General features: G+C 45.3%; 1 protein-coding gene across 10 annotated transcripts in view; it reads left to right on the plus strand.

Moving 5' to 3' along the window:
- The window catches only part of LOC113889043 (zinc finger protein 75D-like), a 35,461-nt gene extending 18,095 nt beyond the window's left edge, over window positions 1–17,366 (plus strand). The window contains exons 2-8 of one of the 10 annotated variants that reach the window (XM_027535933.1): window positions 5,315–5,838; window positions 7,014–7,203; window positions 7,902–7,993; window positions 8,323–8,449; window positions 13,930–14,081; window positions 14,232–14,298; window positions 15,851–17,366. In XM_027535933.1, the coding sequence (XP_027391734.1) occupies window positions 5,315–5,838; window positions 7,014–7,203; window positions 7,902–7,993; window positions 8,323–8,449; window positions 13,930–14,081; window positions 14,232–14,276 (1,130 nt within the window). In that variant the 3' untranslated portion in view covers window positions 14,277–14,298; window positions 15,851–17,366. Of the gene's footprint in view, window positions 1–3,062; window positions 3,352–4,860; window positions 5,030–5,314; window positions 5,839–7,013; window positions 7,204–7,901; window positions 7,994–8,322; window positions 8,450–13,929 lie in introns of those variants that run through there. The other 9 variants (XM_027535934.1, XR_003510144.1, XR_003510143.1 and 6 more) reach the window with 9 other exon arrangements.
- The last annotated feature ends 4,796 nt before the right edge of the window (window positions 17,367–22,162 follow it).

The raw sequence follows: 22,162 nt of genomic DNA on the forward strand, positions 1-22,162 counted from the left end.
AGGTGGTGGGTGGCAGGGGGAGGGGTCTCCAGGCTGGAACTGAAGTTCTCCCCTGGTTAAGGTAAGAAAGGTGGTAGGTAATCTGACACCTTCCTATGTGAAGTGATCCTTTTGCCTACCACATGAGAGCCACAATACATGTTCAGATATTGTGGGGTGTTGGGCAGTTCCTGGTAGAGTGAGGCAAAGTTAGGGTGACCAGCATGGTTCTGCAGAACATCAGTGCAGAAGTCACAGGGAACAAAACCGGAACCAGTGAGCATGCAGTTCTGTCTGGGTAAGATGGTAATTGATGTGAATGGTAAGTCTCATAAGGATATACCCTCTCCCCACTGCAGCCGCTGTAATAGCCCCCATACAGATCTTATGATGTCACCAAACTGATGTTGCTCCTACTTGGAATGTTTCCCTTGACGCCGGAGCAAAGAGGAGGCCCATATAATTGCTCTTAGGCACTAAAAAGGCATTCCAACAGGGGTCTTCACCTAGTCCCCAATTGAGCCCCCCTTCTGGTAAGCTTTCACTAGTGGTAAAGAACCCATCTGCCAATGCAGGAGATGTAAGAGACACGGGTTCCATCCCTGGGTCAAGAAGATCCACTGGAAGAGGACATGGTAACCCACTCCAGTATTCTTCCGTCCACCTATAAAGTTGTTTGCTGCTCAGGATCTCATCTTGATTCCTTGGGTGACTCAAAGTTGAAGTGTTTACAGGAAAGAAAATCCTTTTTACACAGTTTTTTCATAGTTTCTCTTTTTTACTTAGTGTTTCAAACATATTAGACAAAACATAAGTATGGAAGGGATCTGGGCGTTATGGATTTAAATTATAAGTAAACTATAAACCTTTAATTATGCAGAGTTTTATAACGGAAAAACGTTTTAAAACGGGTCAATGTATGTTTAAACCACTAATCATATTAATAAAATGTAACGAAATTTAAGTGAATTACAACCTGTCTTCCTGGAGTCTCTAGCCATTTAAATTTTTTTTTCTTTTCTTTGAAGCATATAAGCCATAGTAGGTTATAAGGAAAACTGAAGAGATCATTATACTTATTTCCATATTCATTCTAAATGGCTAACTGTATAATCTAATTTCTATTGAAGACAATTATAAGGAATAACTTCGAGCAGATTAATATTAAATTTCACATGGTTTACAAATCTCACTATTTAAAAAAGAGGAAAAAGAAAATGCCTTTATCTGACCATCCTCACTGGTGAGTGACCCAGCTGAAAGGTAAGCCTGGAATTATCCAGAAGCAACAATGCTCTGACTTTTCTTCCATTGTTATAAAACATTCGGTTGAAAAGGCCTGACCTCAGGAACACAGCTTTGAAAGAATCATTCTGAAAACGACTCCTTGGTGAAGCAAACATGTTTACTAGTTTTACAATCACAGATAATGCACGGTGTCCTCTCACACTTTAGGGCAGCTTTGCTCTGCAAATAAGGGTTAACCTTATCTTCTGAGTGTAATCTTATTTTGCATGTTAAAAGGCGAACAGGCACTCTTGTTTATTTTCCTCCTTGGCATGTAGATCTCTGGTATCCTTGCCAGAGGAGTTTCTCACACTGATTTTTCACACTAAGGTCAGTTTCATCTCCAGTGTACAACTGAGCTACACATAATTTCTTGTCTTCGAGTCTTACAGATAACTTTTGTCCAAATGGCTCTGCTGCTGAAAAGTCGCTTCAGTCGTGTCCGAATCTGTGCGACCCCATAGACGGAAGCCCACCAGGCTCCCCTGTCCCTGGGATTCTCGAGGCAAGAATACGGGAGTGGGTTGCCATTTCCTTCTCCAATACATGAAAGTGAAAAGTGAAAGTGAAGTCGCACAGACTTCTCCGACTCTTATCCACCCCATGGACTGCAGCCTACCAGGCTCCTCTGAGCATAGGATTTTCCAGGCAAGAGTACTGGAGTGGGGTGCCATTGCCTTCTCCGCGAAATGGCTCAATAATAGGTAAACAATGAAAATTTTGAGACACTGACAACATGAGATATCCGGGTTCTTAGAAAGATGCCTTCTCCAAAGAACTATGCTAAGCACTACAGGACGTGTAAGATGAAACAAGAGTCCTGTTCTTCAGGGATGCATAATACAGTAGCAAAAGCATGGGGTATGACAACAGGAGACCTACAATTGGTCTAAAATCTGCCACCTGTAATCCACGTGACTCTGCGGACGCCGCGTCCTGTATCTGAATTTCTTTATACGTCAAAGTGAAATGTAAACGGAAGGGACACCACGAGGTTCAAACCTAGCTAACAAGAATAACGGAGAAGGCCGTGGCACCCCACTCCAGTACTCTTGCCTGGAAAATCCCATGGACGGAGGAGCCTGGAAGGCTGCAGTCCGTGGGGTCGCTGAGGGTCAGACACGACTGAGCGACTTCACTTTCACTTTTCACTTGCATGCATTGGAGAAGAAAATGGCAACCCACTCCAGTGTTCTTGCCTGGAGACTCCCAGGGACCGGGGGAGCCTGGTGGGCTGCCGTCCATGGGGTCGCACGGAGTCGGACACGACTCAAGCGACTTGGCGGCGGCGGCCACAGCAGCAGCAGCAGCATCAAGAATAAACAATAATAGTTGGGAAGCACGTGCCTGCAAACCAGAAAAGGATTTTTAAAATATCAGGGACTGCTGCTCCTGATCCAGCGAGGGGTCTGGCCAGGAGGACCAAAAGCCTCTTAACTCGAGTCCCCGGGACAATCCTAGTGATGACTTTCGGAGATAGGGGTCCTAGCCAGGCGAACTTCCTGGGAGAAAAGACCCCCGGCTGTTGGAACGCGATTCGGCAGTAATCTGGACGCAAGACACGCGGCAAGTCGGGGGGTCCGAGATCGCGGACGCTCGCAGGAGACAACCTCCTTCGCGGCGCCGCCAGGACTCCCGTGAGCCCGAGACTCGGTGACCTGAACTGTCCTTTTTTTCTGCATCCGGGGCTGACCCCAGGATGGGGCGGACGTGCGGGACGCTTCCTGACTCGCGTGTGCGCGCCTACGCAGGTTTGGGGGGCAGAGGAGGGGGGGGGTGTGATGGGCGTGGCTATCACGCAGCCACCGGAAGCCATCCTTTCGTTTCCGGTGGGCGCCCGGCCCACAGCACGAGACCCCAGAATGGCGAGCCGGGGTACGGTCTCGAGGCGCTAGAGGGGTCACGCCGGTGACTGAACTCGCAAGGTCCGCGCGCGCCCGGGGCCTCGCGCCTTCCCGGCACCGCCCCCGGGGGCGCGGGAACCCGCACCTGCCTGCCTCCCCGCGACGGCGTGAGGTGTGGTGACTTGATAGCCGAGCCCAGGAAGAGGGAATTGGCGTCCACGGAAGCCAGAGCTGGGTGGAGGTAATCGAGACGCTGATTTTCCTTGGGGGTTTGGTCAGGAGAGCCTCGAGAAATCCCGAGCCATACCCTTAGAGATACCTCACGAGCCAGCGGGGGTGGGGGGAAGGGCGGAAGTTAGCCGGGGCGGGCGGCCTTCTCGATGTCGCTGTGGCTTCTTTGCCGGGCGGCGGGTGGGTCTGAGACCCGGCGATACCTGTTCTCGAGGAGGCCGGTACTCAGGCAGGCACCTACAGTCATATCTAACCTCCGGAAGCAAACTTCTGGACACCGTGTGGAAACAAACCCCAGGGTTGCTGCTGAAGTAGCCTCGGAGGCCGCTGGTGTGTTGAGAGCTTTTGGTACTTTGGACCCAGAAGGTGGAGGTGGGCCGTAGGGCGGAAAGGCCTACCAGGGCACCCAGCGAAACTTGCCCGTTTCTGCCGGCTTATGAGCATATTACTGGTGAATTTGAAAGTCGCGCAGTTGTGTCCAACTCTCTGCGAATGCAGTCCGTGGAATTCTCCAGGCCAGAACACTGGGGAAACTGTAGCGTTTCCCGTCTCCAGGGGATCTTCCCAACCCAGGGGTCGAACCTAGGTCTCCCACATTGTGGGCGGATTCTTTACCACCGGAGCCACAAGGGGGAAGTCCCAAGAATACTGGAGTGGGTAGCCTGTCCCTTCTCCAGCAGATCTTCCCGGCCTAGGAATCGAACTGGGGTCTCCTGCATTGCAGGCGGAACTGAGCTAGCAGGGAAGCTCCGAGAAAGAGGTCATTTCAGCCTCCAAGACATTAGTTTCTGCTGACAGAGAAATGCAGGAAGTGTCCCTGTACCTCTGGAGCCATTCCTTTGAACACCTGTGGCTTCCTTGAAAGAGCCTTGTTGTTGTTTCTCTTGGGTCACCTCTGAGAAAATCAGACTCTCAAGGCCATCGTCAGCCTTGCTTAAAAATCTCTATGACCCTGAGGAAATGTCAAGTCAAGACAAGGGTTACCTTTTCTAGGACCTTTCTTGTTTCCGAAGATCCTTAATCGTCCCTGTTTCTCCGTGTGTGTGTGTGTGTGTGTGTGTGTGTGTGTGTGTGTTTTAAGAGTGTGACGTTTGGATATCTTGGAAACAAATCGAGCTGTCAGTTTTTCTAGTTAAGTGAGCAGAAAATTTCATACACAGGTAGAAAGGGGCTCCTGCTGCTGCTGCTGCTGCTGCTAAGTCGTTTCAGTCGTGTCCGACTCTGTGGGACCCCATGGACGGCAGCCCACCAGGCTCCCCCCTCCAGGCAAGAGTACTGGAGTGGGGTGCCATTGTGTTCTGTGAACAAGGGGCACAGTGACATTCATATGTGTTCCCAGAAGGTGCCAAAGAAGCAGTGTTAATGCCATCTAATAGCTTAGTGTGCGAAACTTGCTGATAGGAATAAGGTCACACTTTCTCTAATTTTTTTCTGATCTGAGTGTTTCAGTTTCCCTTCAAGTATTAATATGCTGAAAAAGATAATCTAGATGTTCCATGAAGCAAAGGAATCAGTCTGCATAAGAAGATGAAGGGACAGAGCAGTTGTCCCTCATCTCAGTGAGGATAAGAAACTGGAATGATCTATTAAAATGTAGAGAAAGTCAAATACCCCCATTTATAAAGGTGGGACAGGAAGTGCACAGATTAAGTATTGGATAACATCAAAGCTCCTTTTAGCAAATGCATGTAAGTTTTTTCATCCCTCAACCTTAAAGAAAAAGTGATGAACTAGCATTTCTCTTTCCAGAGTTGTATATTTGTTTCAAAGTTGGGTAACAGAGGAAAGGTTGAAAACATGTCCTGAGTCTTGAGCCTTCACGAGTGGCAGTTAATTTTAAAGAGGAGGCAGAACGGTTACTTCTGTTCCTCCTTTTCTGATAACTTTCTGTTCTTCTTCTCTGATAAGTAAGTAAATGTGCGTCATGTGGCTTTCTTCTTGACGTGTACTTTTTTTTCCCTCCCCTCTCTCAGTGCCCTTGGGGAGAAGATCCACTCATTGGTTTTGTACCAAAGCTGACAAGGCCTCAGTTATCAGGTGGCCCAGGAGGATGTCACAAATAGAAGAAAAGCTGTTCCCAGAGCAAATAATGATGAGCCCTGTGAAGGCGCCTGCATGCTTGTACCCACATGTGGAGGTTTTACAGGGGACTAAGAGGTCTGTGAAAGAGAGTTCCAATAAGAGTAAGAAATCCAGCCCACAGATGGGCAGTCTTCATCCTGAGAGTGCTCGCCAGCACTTCCGGAGCTTCTGTTACCATGACACACCTGGACCGTATGAGGCTGTCAGCCACCTGCAGGAATTATGCTCTCAGTGGCTGAGGCCAGAGATCCACTCAAAAGAGCAAATCTTGGAGTTGCTGGTGCTGGAGCAGTTCCTGGACGTTCTGCCCAGTCATATCCAGAACTGGGTGCAGAAGTATCATCCACAGAACGTCAAAGAGGCTGTGGCCCTGGTAGACCGCTTTCACAGAGAATGTGGTGGAATAAGCAATGAGGTGAGCAGAAAGATTCTTACATGTACACTGTGAAAGAGGGTGAAAGTGGGGTCAATAATTGGAGAATGAGATGGATTAAGTCACTCTTCTGTTGTTCCTTTAGAATAACTAAGTGCAATCTGAAATCACAGGCTTGCAGTGACAGCTTCCAGGTTGGGGAGTTCCTGAGAGTCTTTTCCTGGCCTTAGAAAAAGAAATGCATTTTGCCCTCTTTAGGGCCAGGGTGAATTGAAGGTGGTGGGCCTGGCCTAGCATGGCCAAGGAGATAGGACCTAGCAGCCAAGAAATAAAAGGCAAGAAAATGCTAGGAAGGGAGAAAAAAACCTCCAAATGCAGGGTTTTAAAGGTCAAAGGCAGGAGAGGGTAGCAGCCAAAGTATAAATCAAACCTTTCTGGGGAGACTGCAAAGAAAGAGAGGAAATGGAAAGAGAAAAGGGAAACAAGGATCAGAAAGAAGAAAAAAGCTAACAGTAAAATGGAGAAAATCTGAATGCTGAGGGGTGGTGCTCTCTGGGCTGGGAACACACATCGCAGGGCCAGGAGAAAAGCGTCTCCGTGGCCTGCCTTCATTGCTTTGCCTTGGCCTTGCTGGTGAGTGGGTAACCAGGTCTGCCCTGGGGCGATGGCAGCCTACTTCTCCTTGAGAGCCCCGCCTTGAGGAGCACAAGTGTCTTATACACCTGAAGTATATGGCAGAAAGTTGAATCCAGCTCTTTCCCCATTTTTTCCTCCGCTGCATCCCCTTTCTCCATGAAATTGTTCCCTGGACGTGGGAGGATTGGAAAATCCACCTGACAGAAAACCCTCTTTTATTCATTTTCTTATTCTTTAGAGGAAACTAGAAAATCAAAGTCCACTAAAGCAAGGATCCAAGTCTAGAAAGCAAGAGATTGGAGGCAGTGAGAGAACAGACAGCCTACCCCTACCCTGCTCTTGGCCTGAGCTGTGACTGTCCAAGGAGGTGTGGAGGCAAGCAAGTCATAGCTTCTCTCATTTTAATCTGATTTTCCCAGATCATGTGTACAGTTCTTTGTGAGAAAATCGTGGCGCAATATCTCTTCATTTTTAAAAATTTCCTTACTGCTCCCCAAACCTGGACTCTACTCTTATTTGTTCTTCCATCACCACCCCAAAACCAAAAGCTCTTTTCTAATGAGGATGGGGGTTATTTTTAGGTCACAACCCATCAACTGGGAAATGACACAGCGCTCTTGGGAGGAACAGCAGTGGCCCCAGGCTTTAAGTGGAAGCCAGCAGAGCCCCAGCCAGTGGGTGTGTTCCAGGAAGCATGTTCGAATATATACCAAGTACTGCAGGATCCGGGCTGGAATACTCACAAAGAAAGCCAGCCTGTGGATAAAGGAGGTGAGGAGTTTCATCATCATTATATTCTCCTGGGAGCTGTGATAGTAATTGGTTCAGGGAGCATTGCATGGGAATTTTCCAGGTGCCCAGTCATGCTTTCAGTTAGGATGTGTTTCTAGTGAGAGTACAGTAGGTCTGTGGTGGGTGAAGGTGAAGGCCATTCTGGGGTACAGAAGCATCCAAACCACAGAACCCTGGTATTCACAATGTGGACCTTTCTCTATAGAAATTTGAGAGGGGAGAAGAAGGTAGAGCAGGGACAAGGCAGGGGGGTCATCTCACCATTAGAAGTTAGAGGAGAAATTGGGATCAGAAATGGGCTGTCAGTGGCAGAATGGGAAGAGAATTGTACACCAGGAAAAAAGTGATAAAAGAAATCTCCCATGTTTCCCACCAAGGTTTTAATTTTCAAACACCTCTAATGCTTGCCTAGCTCAGTGAACATTTTCTTTAATGAGAGGAAAAGCAGTGGATTTCCTTTCATTTAATGAAAACTGGGAACCAGTTCTATGGAGTGGTGGCTTTTTGGTTCTAATTTATGAGAAGGCCACTTGTGGTGCAGATGTGTGAGCTCGCGTGTGCACACACACACGTGAAGGTGAGCTGTCTTTACTGAGGGAGTCCTAAACTGTAGAAGTTGGTTTGGGGTATTCATAAACAGAAAAAATATATTTTTTTTTCTGGCTCCTTCCCCACAGCTGTGCCTGCTGAAGAGAGTCCAACCTTTTCTGAGGAGAAAAGCACCCCAAGCTGCAAGTTGGCATCTAAGCTCACCTTGCCTATGTCCCAGGTGAGCTGTACTTTACAAGCGTTTTCAGGCAGCCTGAATGTGGCCTTGTCTGCTTTTCTCTGCTGCCCATGATCCTGCCTTACACAGCAGATGCTCTGAGGCACATTAGCCCAGGGTGTTCCCTAGGCAACTAGGATTGGCGCTGTGGGATTGGGCACCTCCCAAGCTGTGTACTGATCTCTTGGGCACCTTTCCTGTCATCTCACTCCTTTTCCCTTGAATCTTCTCTTAACTTTTTTGGTAACTGGCCTCCCATGTAATTCAGAAATGAGTGATAGGACGGCTTCTGTTGTAGCGAGTACTGAACTACAACTTACTCTCTTCTCTAGAGTCCATTGACATTTGAAGATGTGGCCTTGTATTTTTCCAAGGAAGAATGGAAAATAATGACCCCTGATGAGAAGACCCTCTACCTTGATGTAATGCAGGAACTCTATGAGGATGTCGCCTCTGTAGGTAAAGAGTCTTCCTTTCCTTTGTACAGCAGTTGAGCAATCTGTTACATCCTCAGTTCATGGAAAATGCACACCTGTGAGAGTGTCCCAGCAGTGGGTTGGTTCTCAGCTTGATGGTGTGAGGGGAGAGGGAAGGCAGATCCAGATCACCTGGAGAGCTTTTTACAAATACACCTCTTTCTCCTAAGTAGACTGCTTGATCTATCATACTCTTGCCCTACCCTGCAAGCCCACTCTTGCCAGATCTTTTCCATGTCCGTAGAAAGCACAGTTTACCCAGTTGTTCAGGCCCCAAAACTCTCAGTTATCCTTTTTTCCAGTCCTTTGGTTATCCCTACCCCCCAGCCAATCAGGGAGCAAGTACTCTTAACTCTGTCTTCAAAATAGCTCCTGAATACAACCATGTCTCAACCTCTTCTGCTCTTACCATCCTGGTCTCTGCCACCTCATCTCTAACCAGGTCTGCTGGAATACCACAAGACTCCTGTCCCACGACGTTTCCATGTGTCCTTAGGGTTAGTTCCTAGCTTCCTCATTGTACATCCAGCCACAGCCACGGTAGAATATAAAGAAGATACTGAGTTTAAGATTCTGCCCATTTAAATGTTTGGAGTAAATAAAAGTATAGAGAGTTATTCGCTTTTTCTGAAAATAGTCTGGAATTTAGATGGCAGTCCATGACCTCCAAGTTTTATTCTCAGAGCGTTATCATTGCACCCTAAACTTAAAGTGATCTGTTTAGCACAAGGGCAAGAACCACAGACCCAACGTCCCTAAGAGTTCGAGGACATTCTTGGTGAGTCTCTTTGAGGTAAACGTACATATAGGAAGAGGAGAAAATTCCTTAATAGGAGCCTTTATAAAGGCTTAACAATTTTAAGATTTTGTTCCTCTATATTTTTTAAAAATTAACCTCTTTATTGACTGACTTGTAGATTCACAAGCATATTTAAAATGTAATTCAAAGAACCCATATACGCTTTACCCATTTTCCCTCAGTGATAACTTTTGCAAACGTACATGACGTCACAACCAGGATAATAAAATGGGTACAGTCCACTGACCGTATTCATACTTTCATTTTCCTTGTATTCATTGGTGGGTGTGTATGTATTTAGTTATATAAGATTTGATCACGTGGAGGTTTGTATATTCACCACCCCAATGCAGATCCATTACCACAAGGATCCTTCCTGTTGCCCTTTTATCAATACAACAACACACCCTTCCCTCCCACACCCTACCTCATCACCAACCTGTGCCAACCACTGATCTGCTTACAGTTTTCAAAAATTTTGTCATTTCAAAAATACAGCTTTGGGAGATTAACTTTTCTCCTTCACAATAATTCCCTGGAAATTCATCTAAGTTATTGTGTGTATCAGTAGTTCATTCATTTTTACTGCTGAGAAGTGTTCTGTAATATTGATAAACCATTGAAAGATATTTTTGCTGTCTTCAGTCTTGGGCTATTGTGAATAAAGCTGCCATGAACATTCCTGTACAGAATTTTGTGTAGAGATGGTAAGTTTGCGTTTCTCTGGGATAGAGAGTGAAAGAGTGAAATTGCCGTTTCATATGGTAATCAGATGTTGAATGCTAAACTGGTTTTCAGAGTGGCTGCATTATTTGACCTTCCTGGCCAGCAATGGATGTGATCCTTTCTCCACATTCTTGCCATTGTTTAATAGTATTACCACTTAAAATTTTTTGGCTTTCTGTTAAGTATGTAATGTTATCTCATTGTGGCTTGGACTTGCATTTCGCTAATAGCTGATGATGATGTAGTTTTTCATGTGCTTATTTGCCATCTTTATATTATCTTCAGTGAAACGGCCTTTGCCATGGTTTTCATTTGGTTGTTTTTTAAGTGTTGAATTTTGAGAGTTCTTGTATAGATTGTAGTGCTTTCTAGCGTATATGGTTTGCAAGTAGTTTCCCCAAGTCTGTATATTTTTCCTTTTATCCTCTTCCCATGGGTTTCCACAGAGTAAGTTTTTTATTTTGATGCCCAGTTTTTCACTTTTCTTTTTACCGGTTGTATCTTTGCTATCAGGGCTAGCCATAGATCCCTAAAATTTTCTATGTTTTTCCTAAAAGTTTTTTAAGTTTGCATTTAAGTCTGTGATTCATATTGAGTAGATTCTATATAAGATACGAAATTTAGATTGAAGCTCATTTGTGTTTTTGCCTGTGTAGGTCCAGTTGCTTCAGCCTTGTTTATTGAAAAGGCTGGCCTTCCTCCATTGAATTGCTTTTGCACTTTGGTCAAAATCAGTTGGGCATACTTGTGTATCTGTTTTGTTCCATCGAGTTATGTGTGAGTCTTTCTTCCCACTTTATTTTGTCAAGATCAATTTTATTTTAAGCTATGCTAGGGCCTGTCCCTTTCCATGTAAAGTTTAGAATACGCTTATCTATAAGAAACTTTTTTGGAATTTTGCTAGAAATAACATTAAACTATATGTGAATTTGAGGAGGAATGATCTCTTTACTGTGTTGATTTTTCCAAACAATGAACACAGTATGTTTTGCAAGTTTTCTTTGATTTCTTTCATCATTTAAAAAATGTTATCTACTTATCTATTTTGGCTACACTGGGTCTTTACTGTGGTGTGCAGCCTCCCTAGTTAGAGCTCGAGGGCTCTCTCTAGTTGCAGGGTGCTAGCTTCATTGCCCTGGGGCATGTGGGATTTTAGTTCCCCAACCAGGGATCAGACCTGAGTCCCCTGCATTGGAAGGTGGATTCTTAACCACTGGACCACCAGGGAAGTCCCATCACCAACTTTCTGATAGAGAAAAAAATTTATTTTATCTATGTTTGTGTTAGAGTATAGTTATTCATCTACTTTTTATAATTTTCAGTGTGCAGATCCTCTACATGTTTGCCAAGTATATGCAGGAGCATTTAATTTTCATTGGCATAACTGTAAATGGTATTATTTTAAATTTTTGTTAAAACAAATGTTCAGTGTTTTTATATAGGTCTGCCTCTAATTTTATGTTTTCTTCTTTTATCCTGTGACCCTACTGAACTTGCTTATGAGTTCTAGGAAGGCGTTTTTTGGTAAATTTCTTGGGGTTTTTATACATAGTCACATGATCTACAGTGCTTTTTATTTCTTTATTTATTTGTTGCCTTGTTGCAGTAGGTCCAACTTCTGGTACAATGTTGAATATGAATGGCGAGAGCAAACATCCTTGCCTTCTTCTCAGTTTTATCATGGAAACGTTATGTCTTTCACTTTTACATGTGATGTTCGTGCAGGGTTTTTATTGATACTTTATCAGGTTGATAATAATTCCTAACTTTCCTAGGGTTTTATTTATTTATTTTTGGCTATGCTGGGTCTTCATTGCAGCACTCGGGATCTCTTTAGTTGAAGTGTGTGAACACTTAGTTGTGGCATACAAATTCTTCGTTGCGTCCTTTCGGTATCTAGTTCCCTGACCAGGAATTGAACCTGGGCCGCTTGTATTGGGAATGTGGAGTCTTAGCCACTGGTCCACCAGGGACGTCTCTCTTGAGTTTTTTTATCGTTAATGGATGTAGGGTTTGTCAAATACTTTTCTGTGTCAGTCAATGGGATTATGATCTTTCAAAGCTTGTTGATATATGGTGGGTTATGTTGGTTGATTTCAAATATGGAAATCCTACTTGATCACGGTATATAATGCTTACATACTGTTACATTCAGCTTGCCAATATTTTGTTGAGGATTTTCGTGTTGAAGTTCATGGGAGATGTTAGTCTGTAGTTTTCCTTCTGAGTACTGTCTTTGTGTGATTTTGTTATCAGGGTAATTACTGGCCTTATGAAATGATTTGGGTAATAGTTCTTGTTTTCTGGAAGAGATGATATAAAAGTGGTGTTAATTGTATAGATACTTTGTAGAATGCTCCAGTAACACTATATGAATCTGGAGATGTCTGTTTTGGCAGCTTTTTAATTATGAGTTCAAGTTTTAATTTTCAGAGTGCTATTCAGATTATCTATTTCACACTGGTTGAATTCTGGTAGTTTGTAGATTTTGAGAAATTTACCCATTTCCCCCTAACTTTTAACATTTGTGAACATAAGTTGCTGATAGTATTCCCTTATTATCTCTTTAATTGCTGCAGAACGTGTAGTGATAGACCCAGTTCCTTCCTGATATGGATGGTTTGCATCTTCTTTCATTTTTGCCTAAGTTAATACAGGTTTATCAGTTCTATTAATTTTTTGAGGAGCAAGTTTTTTGTTTAATTTTTGCTGTGATCTTTATTATTCCTTCAATTTTTATTTTCCTTTTATTCTAGTTTCTTGAGGTAGAAACGTAGATTATTTATTTGAGAGCTTTCCTCTTTTCTGTTGTGTGCCTTTAGGGCTATACATTTTCCTCTGAGCATTCCTATAGCTGCATTCCACATATTTTGATTATATTATATAATTTCATTTTCATTTAAGTATGTATTTTTAAATTTCCCTTGAGACTTTCTCTTTGAATCATGGATTATTAAGAAGTATATTTCCATTTGTCCCCATATATTTAAAATTTTTCTGTTGCCTTTGTGGTTTTGATTACCAATCTGATTCCATTTTTGTCAGATTGCTTTTTCTCACTCAAGTTGTGTTTTGTGTTTTTTTTTTTTGGTTCTAGGTGTTCTATGTGATTTGTGATCTGTTTTTTTGTATCCTGATCATTTTGTCTATTATGTTAGGAGAGTCTGAGTCCTATTTAAATATTTTAATGGGCAGTCACTCTGTTTTAGTTTAGCATGTAAGTTCTTTTCTACTTTGTGGAATATGTGTCTAGTGACAGCTTAATTTTCAGAGCCTTTATGGTATTATTTTGGTCTCCTCGATTTATGTGGTACTGCTGGGATTCCCATGTGCTCCTGCTCATGCTGCCAGAGAGTGAGGAATGAGGAAGATCTTTACTTAGGCTAGAGTGTCTCTCAGTGGGAACCTCTGACCCTTAGGGATGAAGAGGCTTCCTGGGGCCGGCTGCTAGTGGCTGGTTAGCTAGGTCCATCTTGCTAGTTCTGCATGACAAATCTGATGTCTCCGATTGGAGTTCTGATGTTGTCAGACGGTTTCCCATTTCCGATTGTGGATAGAGTTAGCCTATTGAGGCAGCCTTCTGTTGCTCAGTTGAGATTTGGAAAACACGAGATCTGGGTTGCCTACATTTTTGGATGTGGGGATGTAAGATACCTACTGTGTTACTCTTCTAGTCCTGGAGTCCCAACCCATTTTGCCTTCCTCTTACCACTTTATAGAATTCTCTGTTCATTGTATCTTGCATTCTTAAATGGATTTGTAGTTGTGCCCAGAAAGGAAGTCCAGGGGAAAATGGGTCTGTGCCATTTTGTCCAGATTGGACCAAAAATCCCTTGTTCCTGTATTTTTAAAAAGCTGTCAGCATTGATTTTTCTTCCATGCCGACAGTTTTCTTGTTCCGGGAAACAGATGGCTGATTCTTCTGTTTATTCCAACAGGGTTAAAGCTCACAAATGACCCTGAAAATGACCCACCTGTATCTCTTCCTACATTAGAGATACAACCATCAGGATGCGAAGTATTAGGAAAGGCCACAATGAAAGATGCTGAGACAACAGTGGGCAAGGAAAATCACGGTGATACATGCAGGGTACGGAAACGACCTCGCAGTCCCGAAGCCCCAGCCCTCGCCAGCCACTTCGTGGCTGGTGACAAACTGCACTGAAACTCTCAAAATGGGCCCTTTCCATGAAACTCAAGGAAATTATCTGAGTGCAGCCAACCTGTTGTTTCACTTTAGCCGAAGGAGGGAGCAGAAGGAAGAAATTCTTCATTAGAAACATGAATGATTGACCCTGACCAAAAAGGTAGGAGACCAGAGGTTGGACTTGCGGGCTGGAGGGAGGCTGTTGCTATGGCATCTACATATCCAGCCCCTGGGGGGCTTGGGGGAGGAAGGGACCCGTGGAAGCCAGCCTGGAAAGCTGCCGAGCCGAGAGCAGGCAAGGCAGGGTGCACGCAGGCCCTCTGGACAACCTTGTCATATTTCCAACTTGGGGATGAGAGGCGACTTCCTGGGCATCTCCGAGGATCAGCCCATCACCTCGGACCATGGCTCCGGTAGTGTCACCTGAACACGGGGGAATGGAGGGAAATGGCCCTGGAGAGGCCCTGAGAAAGCCCTAGAAGAGAGAGGATGCTGGCCCCCTTGTCCTCCACCCCTCGAGAGGCAGCCTGGATGGATGGTTGTGTTCTTGGCCCAAGCCCAGGTCTGTCTCTTTCTCAGCCCTTCACAAGACTTCCTCCTGGCGGGTCTGTGGGACTGCTCTCTGCCTGCTCCTGTTGTCTCTCTTGTTCCTCTCCACCCTCCAAAGCTTTGCATCAGGGGACAGGGAAGAGAGGGAAAGACATGTTCCTCCCAGCCCTGCCCCATCTCAGCCACGCTCCCTCCACCTCCTACCAGTGCCCTCCTGGTGCCACAGAATGTGCTGCTCCAGTCCTGGACAGCCTCCAGCAGCCCCTGTGTCCCAAAGGATTTGGGAAAGTGGGGGTCTCCTTGAGTGGAGGGCAGCTGTCAGGCCGGGGTGGGAGAGCAGATGGAGAAGAGGCTTGTAGGGTAGGCAACAACTGGGGAGACGGGGACATCTCTGGGTGAAGAGGCAGCTCTCAAGTCCCCATGTTTTTCTTGCAGGAACTGGTTTTATAGAAGGTGAACCGCCCCTTCTGTGGTCTTGTCCAGAGAGTCAAATCCCTGCCTGGGGCACCCCTGACCCTAGAGTTGCCTGGGGAGCACCCGAGAGAAGAGCCTGACCCCTCGAGGAGAGGCAGGGCCTTCCAGGTGGAGAGCCCGAGGGGAGGGGTGGCCTGGTGATCCAGTACTGGCATGGGGAAGGAAGGATGGAGCTAGAGACACTCTGGTGGAGCAGGTTCTCCCCACCTGCTGGGCTCTGGGAAGGGAGACATTTGCCCTTGTCACATAGATCAAAGTGGGGGAGCTGAACCTGCCTCTGGGTCTTCACTGCCTACCTGCACCCCAGTCTCTGGGAGATCTGGCACAGTGGGATGGGGGAGGGGAGCACAGACTCCCAAGAGATCTAGAGAGAGAGAGAGGCCCGTGGCAGGGAAGGTGAGAGCAAGTTACAGGGAAGAACTGGGGGACAGTCTGAGCTGATATGGTCACAGGAGAGATGAATCCCAGAACCCCCTTGGGGAGCAAGGTCCTTACACACAAACCTCCCCACCCTAACCCAAGCCCCACGCAAGGCTTAACCAGGGGTTCCTTGGTGTCGAGTGGCACAGGCCTCTCAGTTTGGGTGGGGTGGTGGCTGGCTCCTGGGGCCGAGTGTAATAGGAGGGAAGGGATACAAGTGGGTGGCGTGGAGCTGAGACCCACGCATGACCCCATATCTCTGTCTCCAGGCTGTCCCTCCTGCTAGGATCACACAGGAGCATCTGCTCTGGATGGGCCTGCAGCGGTCCTGGCTGTGCTGCTGACTGGTGCACCAGGAGCGGCACTGAGGGGAGCTGGGAGAGGCCCTGGCCCTCACCCCCATCCCACATCCACATCTGCCCCCTCACTGATTGCTCGCGGTCCTGGTCCTCAGTTCCTGGGACTAAGAACCACAGCAGCCTGGTTGCCCCTGGGACACAGGGGCTGAGCCTCACACCATGTGCCCTTCTCAGCCACCCAGGGCCCGGCTGAAGAGCTCTGCCTGCCTCACCCCGAGGCCTGAGGCTGCACCCAGGCTACTACATGCCCCCCGCAGATTCCCACAGACGGAAGGGTGCTGATGGCTTCCTCCCTTGTGCCAAGTTGCCTGGAAACCCCTGGTCCTGGTGGCCCCTCCTCCACCCCAACTGTGTCCCTCCAGGACCATTTCCGGGAGACTGCCAGCCTTTGGACTGCATCCCTGGAGTTCTGAGAGACTGTGACATGGGCTGCAGGGGAGGAGAGGAGCGGAGGACCAGGGGCCTCCTTGGGGCTGATGCGTAAATGTGCCCTTTTCAAGTTCGGGTCTCACGCTCTGGGTGACTGGATCCCCAGCCGCAGCCTCTTCCTGGGCCAGCCTGAGAGGACCTGGGGAGGGCACTAGGGAGGGTCTTTACTTAATATGTGCGTGCCTGTGTGTGAGTGCGCATGTTGAGTGCATGTGAGTGTGGGGATGTGTGTGTGAATTTGCATGTTCATGCATGAGGGCTTGAGTGTGAGCATGGGGATGTGTGGGTGTATAAGTGTGGATGAGTGTATGGGTATGAGTGCACAGATGTGGGTGTGTGAAGGTACTGGTGTGAGAGTGTGTGTGTGGGTGTGAATATACATGTCAGTGTGCATGTGTGAATGCGTGTGTGTGAGTGTTTATGCACACATGAGTGGCTGTGCGATGCAGACGGTGCTGAGCTGTTTAGTGGGTGTGCTCTGGGGGACGGGCATCCTGTCCTCCCCAGGCTCCCAGCTCTGTTGGAGCTGCCTGGGCCCTGGGAGGCCGCTTCCTAAAGTGGAGAAAGTATGTTGGAGATTCAGGGGCCCCGGGCTTAGAGACCCATCATCACCTGCAGAGAATCCCCCCTCCCCATGGGGCTCTGGCTGGGGCTGTCCGCCCCCAAAGGTATTGGCTGTGGGAGGGGCGGGGACACGTCCTCAGCACGTGCTCCTGCCACTATTTTTCTTACCATTTTGATCTTGAGTAGTTTGCTGCTGCTGCTGCTCTCCCACCTCTTCCTCATCTCCTCACTAGGCCTCTGCTGCTCTCCTCTCTGTGTACTTTATTTGCAATCTCTTTTTCAGGCAGTGGAGGTTCTACACCATCACCGACTTGAATAAGACAGCTTTCCCTTTTCTGTGTGTGATGAACTCTCCACCAGTCAGCGCAGTCTGGTCAGAGAAATGTTCTTGTTTTCAGTGTTGTCAAATCTTGTGTCTATATAAGTTAATAAAGAAAATTATTTTAGTTCAATAAAAAAAAAAAAAAAACACAGAGGCCTCTTGTTTCTGGTGTGGTGCCCCTTGGAGGAAAGGGTCTGTTGGTGAGCTCACCCGACTCTGGTGGCCAGAAGCTGGGGGAGGGGAGCATCCTGAGGGCTATAATTGGGTGGGGTCATGGCAGGAAACCAGTGAATGTTATACTTCATATTAAGAGAACAAAGGGGTAATACATAATCATTCCAAAAGATTTAAAAAATGGATTTGGTGAAATTCAGTACCCATTCATGATTTTAAAATCTTTTAAGAACATTGAAATTGTTAGGAACTCATTCTTCTGGCAAATAGTCTATAAAAAACCTCAGTGCACATAATATTTAATGGTGAAAGAATGTTCCTAATATTGGGAACAATGCATGGTGTCTACTCTTGCCATTTCTATTCATCATTGTAGTGGAAGCTTGAGCAAATGGAATAAGCCCCCTACCCTGACAAATCCATCCGAATTGGAAAGGAAGAAATAAAGCTTTATTTATTCACAGATCATCCTGTATGGAGAAAATAACAAGTAAAGCACAGACACAAAAAAGCCACTAGACCCATAAACAAATTTAGCAAGGCCAACAGGACACAATATCAACATCAAAATATCGCTTATACTTGTACATACTAGCACCAAAAATTCCAAAAATGAAGTTAAGAAAGCAACTGGATACACAATAGCCTTCAAAAGAATAAAACATTAGGGATAAATCCCATAAAAATGAATAAGACCTGAAAACTAAAAATTACTTAAAACATTATAAGACATAGCTGAGAAAATTTAAACTTAGTAAAGATAGTTCATGGGTTGGGAGACTCAATATGGCAACCTTCCCCAAGTTTATCTGTAGATTGAGCCCAATATCTATCAAAATCTCAGCTGAATTTCCTGTAGAAATTGACAAGCTGATCTTAAAATGTATGCGGAATATACATTTATATCACCTTAAATAGCCAAAACATTTTGAAAAAGGAAAACAGTTGAAGGATTTATCATACCTATTCCAGAAGTCATAAAGCCACAGTAATCAAAACAGTATGAATCTTGTACAAAGATAGTCACATAGATCAGTGGAACAGATTGAGAAAGTATGAACAAATCCTTAAATTTATGATGAGATGGGTCTTCTATTATGGCAAAATACACAACAAATGTCGCCATTTTAACCATTTTAAAGTATCAAATTCAGTAGCATGAAGTACATCCCCAATATGTAACCATCACCATTATCTAATTCTAGAATATTTCCATCACCACAGATGAGAACACCATGTGCATTGTCAGTCATCAATACCTCCCTACCCTACTCCTTGGCAAATACAAACGTGCTTTCTGTCTCTATGTATATACTTTTTATGGGTATTTCATACAAATGGAATCATGATATGTAACCTTTTATACCTGGCTTCTTAGTGTAATATTTTGTAGTTCATTCACATTATCTGTAGTTCATTCACATTATTGTATGTTTCTTTTAATGGGAGAATAAAATTCCATTTTATGGATATATGACATTTTATTTATCCAGTCATATGTTTGTGGACATTTGTGTTGTTTCTACCTTTTTGCCATTGTGAATAGGGTTACTATGGACATTCAAGTACAGGTTTTGTTTGAACACCTGATTTCAATTTTGGGGGTCCACAACTAGGAGTAGAATTGCTGGATAACATGTTAATTCTATGTTTAACTAGTGGAAGAACTCACCAAACTGTTTTACATAGAGGCTGCACCATTTACAGTCCCACTTAGTAATGTATGATGATTCCACACTCTCCAACAGTTGTTATTTTTCTTTTCTAATTTACGGTTATCCTAGTATGTGTGAAGCAATTTTCATGTGCATTTCCCTAAGGCTAATGATGTGAAATTGGACTTGCTGGTGGCTCAGACAGTAAAGAATCTGCCTGCAGTGCAGGAGACCAGGGTTTGATCCCTAGGTTGGGAAGATCCCCTGGAGAAAGTAATGGCTACCCACTCCGGTATTCTTGCCTGGAGAATTTCATGGACAGAGGAGCCTGGTGGGCTACAGTCCCTGGAATTGCAAAAGAGTTGGACATGACTGAGCAGCTGACACTTTCAACTTTCAATGACATGGAGCATCTGTTCATTTGTTTGGTAGCCATTTATATGTTTTCTTTGCAGAAATACTAGTACTTTGGGATAAATTTGACAAAATTTCTGGAAGACCTGTACACTGAAAATTACAGAAGGAATTAAATACTACAAACATAAATTGATATCTCATGCTCACAGATTTGAACACTCAATATTGCTGGATGGGAGCTCTAGAAAACTGACCTATAGATTCAATGCATTCCCAATGAAGCAACAGTAGGACTTTGAAAATAAATTGACAAAGTGATTCCACCTTTCCATAGAAATACAAAAGGCTAAGGAGAGCCAAAATTTTTGAAAAAGAACAAAGATGCAGGATTTATACTACTTCATTTCAAAACTTGATATAGATCAACAATAATTCAGTGTGATCTTGGTATAAAGATAGATTTACAGATCAATGGATCAGAACAGAGTTCACAATATACTCAAAACTATATGGACGATTGCCTTTTTTTAATTTATTTTAATTGGAGGCTAATTACGAGGTGGATGGAACTATTATACAGAGTGAAGTAAGTCAGAAAGACTATTGCCTTCTGACTGAGATGTAAATTCAGTACAACAGAGAAAAATAACATTTTTAGCAAACTACTGGAAACATTGGAAAAGCACATCTTTAAAAACAAACTCACATAACATACAAAAATTAACTAGATATCATGAGACAACACCAAAATACATGCCACCTGCAAAGTAGTGCAGTACTGAGAAGCACTACTCCCTGGAAGCTTGAGGGCCAAGAGGTTGACGTAAGTGAACTGTGTTGTACAAACAAACTAAGGAAGATTCATAATGATGCACCCAAAGCTACACAACTAGTGGGTGGGAGATGCAAGGTAGCAGCCAGGTTTCCTGACTTTCGGCTTAGGCTTTTCTGCACTATTCTGGTCAGTTGCACCCTGTGGCAGATTCCCTCTGATCCCAGAGGACAAGTTCATGCCTTGTTTCTGGGACAAAGCCCCTGTCACATGTCCCTGCATCTAAATCCATGACTTGTGGGACTTCCCTGGAGGTCCAGTAGTTAAGATTTCAGCCTCGGGGGCTCCCCAGGTGGTTCATTGGTTGAGAATCAGCCTGCCAGTGCATGACACGTGGCTTCGATCCCTGGTCCGGGAAGATTCCACTTTGCACGGAGCAACGAAGCTGGGCTCCACAACTGTGGAAGCCCTGGTGCCATAGGTCCTGTGCTCTGAACCAAGAGAAGTCAGGGCAATGAGAAGTCTGAACGCTGCAAAAAAGAGTATCCCTGGCTCACCGCAGCTAGAGAAAGGCCCACCACAGCAACAAAGACCCAGCTGCTGCTGCTAAGTTGCTTCAGTCGTGTCCGACTCTGTGCGACCCCATAGACAGCCTCCCACCAGGCTCCCCTGTCCCTGGGATTCGCCAGGCAAGAACACTGGAGTGGGTTGCCATTTCCTTTTCCAATGCATGAAAGTGAAAAGTGAAAGTGAAGTCGTTCAGTCATGTCTGACTCTTAGGGACCCCATGGACTGCAGCCCACCAGGCTCCTCCATCCATGGGATTCTCCAGGCAAGAGTACTGGAGTGGGGTGCCATTGCCTTCTCCAAAGACCCAGCACAGCCAAAGTAAATATATAAATAAAAAATTATAAAGAACCTATGAACTGATTATGAGGTTCTGATATCTATGTTAGTGGAGCATCACCATCTGCTGGTTGATTCCTTGAACTATATCAGAAAGCCCTTGGGGTGTTGTGTTGCCAAAGGCTTCACCACAGACACAGTCACTGCTGCACAGCCAGTTTTGATAAGGTCAAGAGAAGAAAGAGAAGATAGCTTTGGGGGCACAGGAAGGGAGTGGGGGTGGTGGTGGATGTCAACGTGAGGCTATAGAATCTTGTATAACTCGAAAATATATTTGAGCAGCGTCTTCTACTTGTGGATTCCTTGAACTGCATCAGAAAGGTCCAGGGGAGATGTGTTCCTAAGGCCTCAACAAACAGGAACAGTCACCCGAGAAGAGTCAGTTTTGATAAGGGCAAGAGGAGAAAGAGAAGTGAGGTCTTGGGGCACAGCATAGGAGTGGGAGGAGCGGATGTCAATGTGAGGCCGTAGAGCCTAGTGTAACTCAATAACCTACCATCTGCTGGTGGATCTCATGAACTACATCAGAAAGCCCTGGGGATGTGTTGGCCACTCATTTTACATCAATCAATGAACACTGACCAAGGGGAACATTGACCACATGGAAGCAGTCTATCCTCCAGGATAAATCTTTGTTACTGATCAGCTTGATTGAGAGCTGATCAGACGAGCTCCACAGTCTCAGGACCTCAAAAGGCAAGGCACTGGCTGAAGCTTGCAAGGCGTGATGACTAAAGTTCTGCCTCTGACCTTCCATCCACACCAGCAGTGAGAGCCCTTAAGCCACTTCTGTAGTATATGCTTGCTTGCTACTCAAAGTGTGGTCTAGGGACCAGCAGCATTAGCATCACCTGGGAATTTCTGGCTCTGAGGCCTCCATCACAGGCCTATTGAACCAGGACTTGCACTTTCATAATATGCCTGGTGATTCCATGCACATTAAAGTTTGAGAAGCACTACGCCCTGGTAGCTTGAGGACCGAGAGGTTAACGTAAAGTGAACTGTATTTTAAGTGAGTTTAAAAAGACTCACAATGATGTACA

This window comes from Bos indicus x Bos taurus, unplaced genomic scaffold (assembly GCF_003369695.1).
Source record: "Bos indicus x Bos taurus breed Angus x Brahman F1 hybrid unplaced genomic scaffold, Bos_hybrid_MaternalHap_v2.0 tig00003490_arrow_arrow_obj, whole genome shotgun sequence".
Lineage (NCBI taxonomy): Eukaryota > Metazoa > Chordata > Mammalia > Artiodactyla > Bovidae > Bos > Bos indicus x Bos taurus.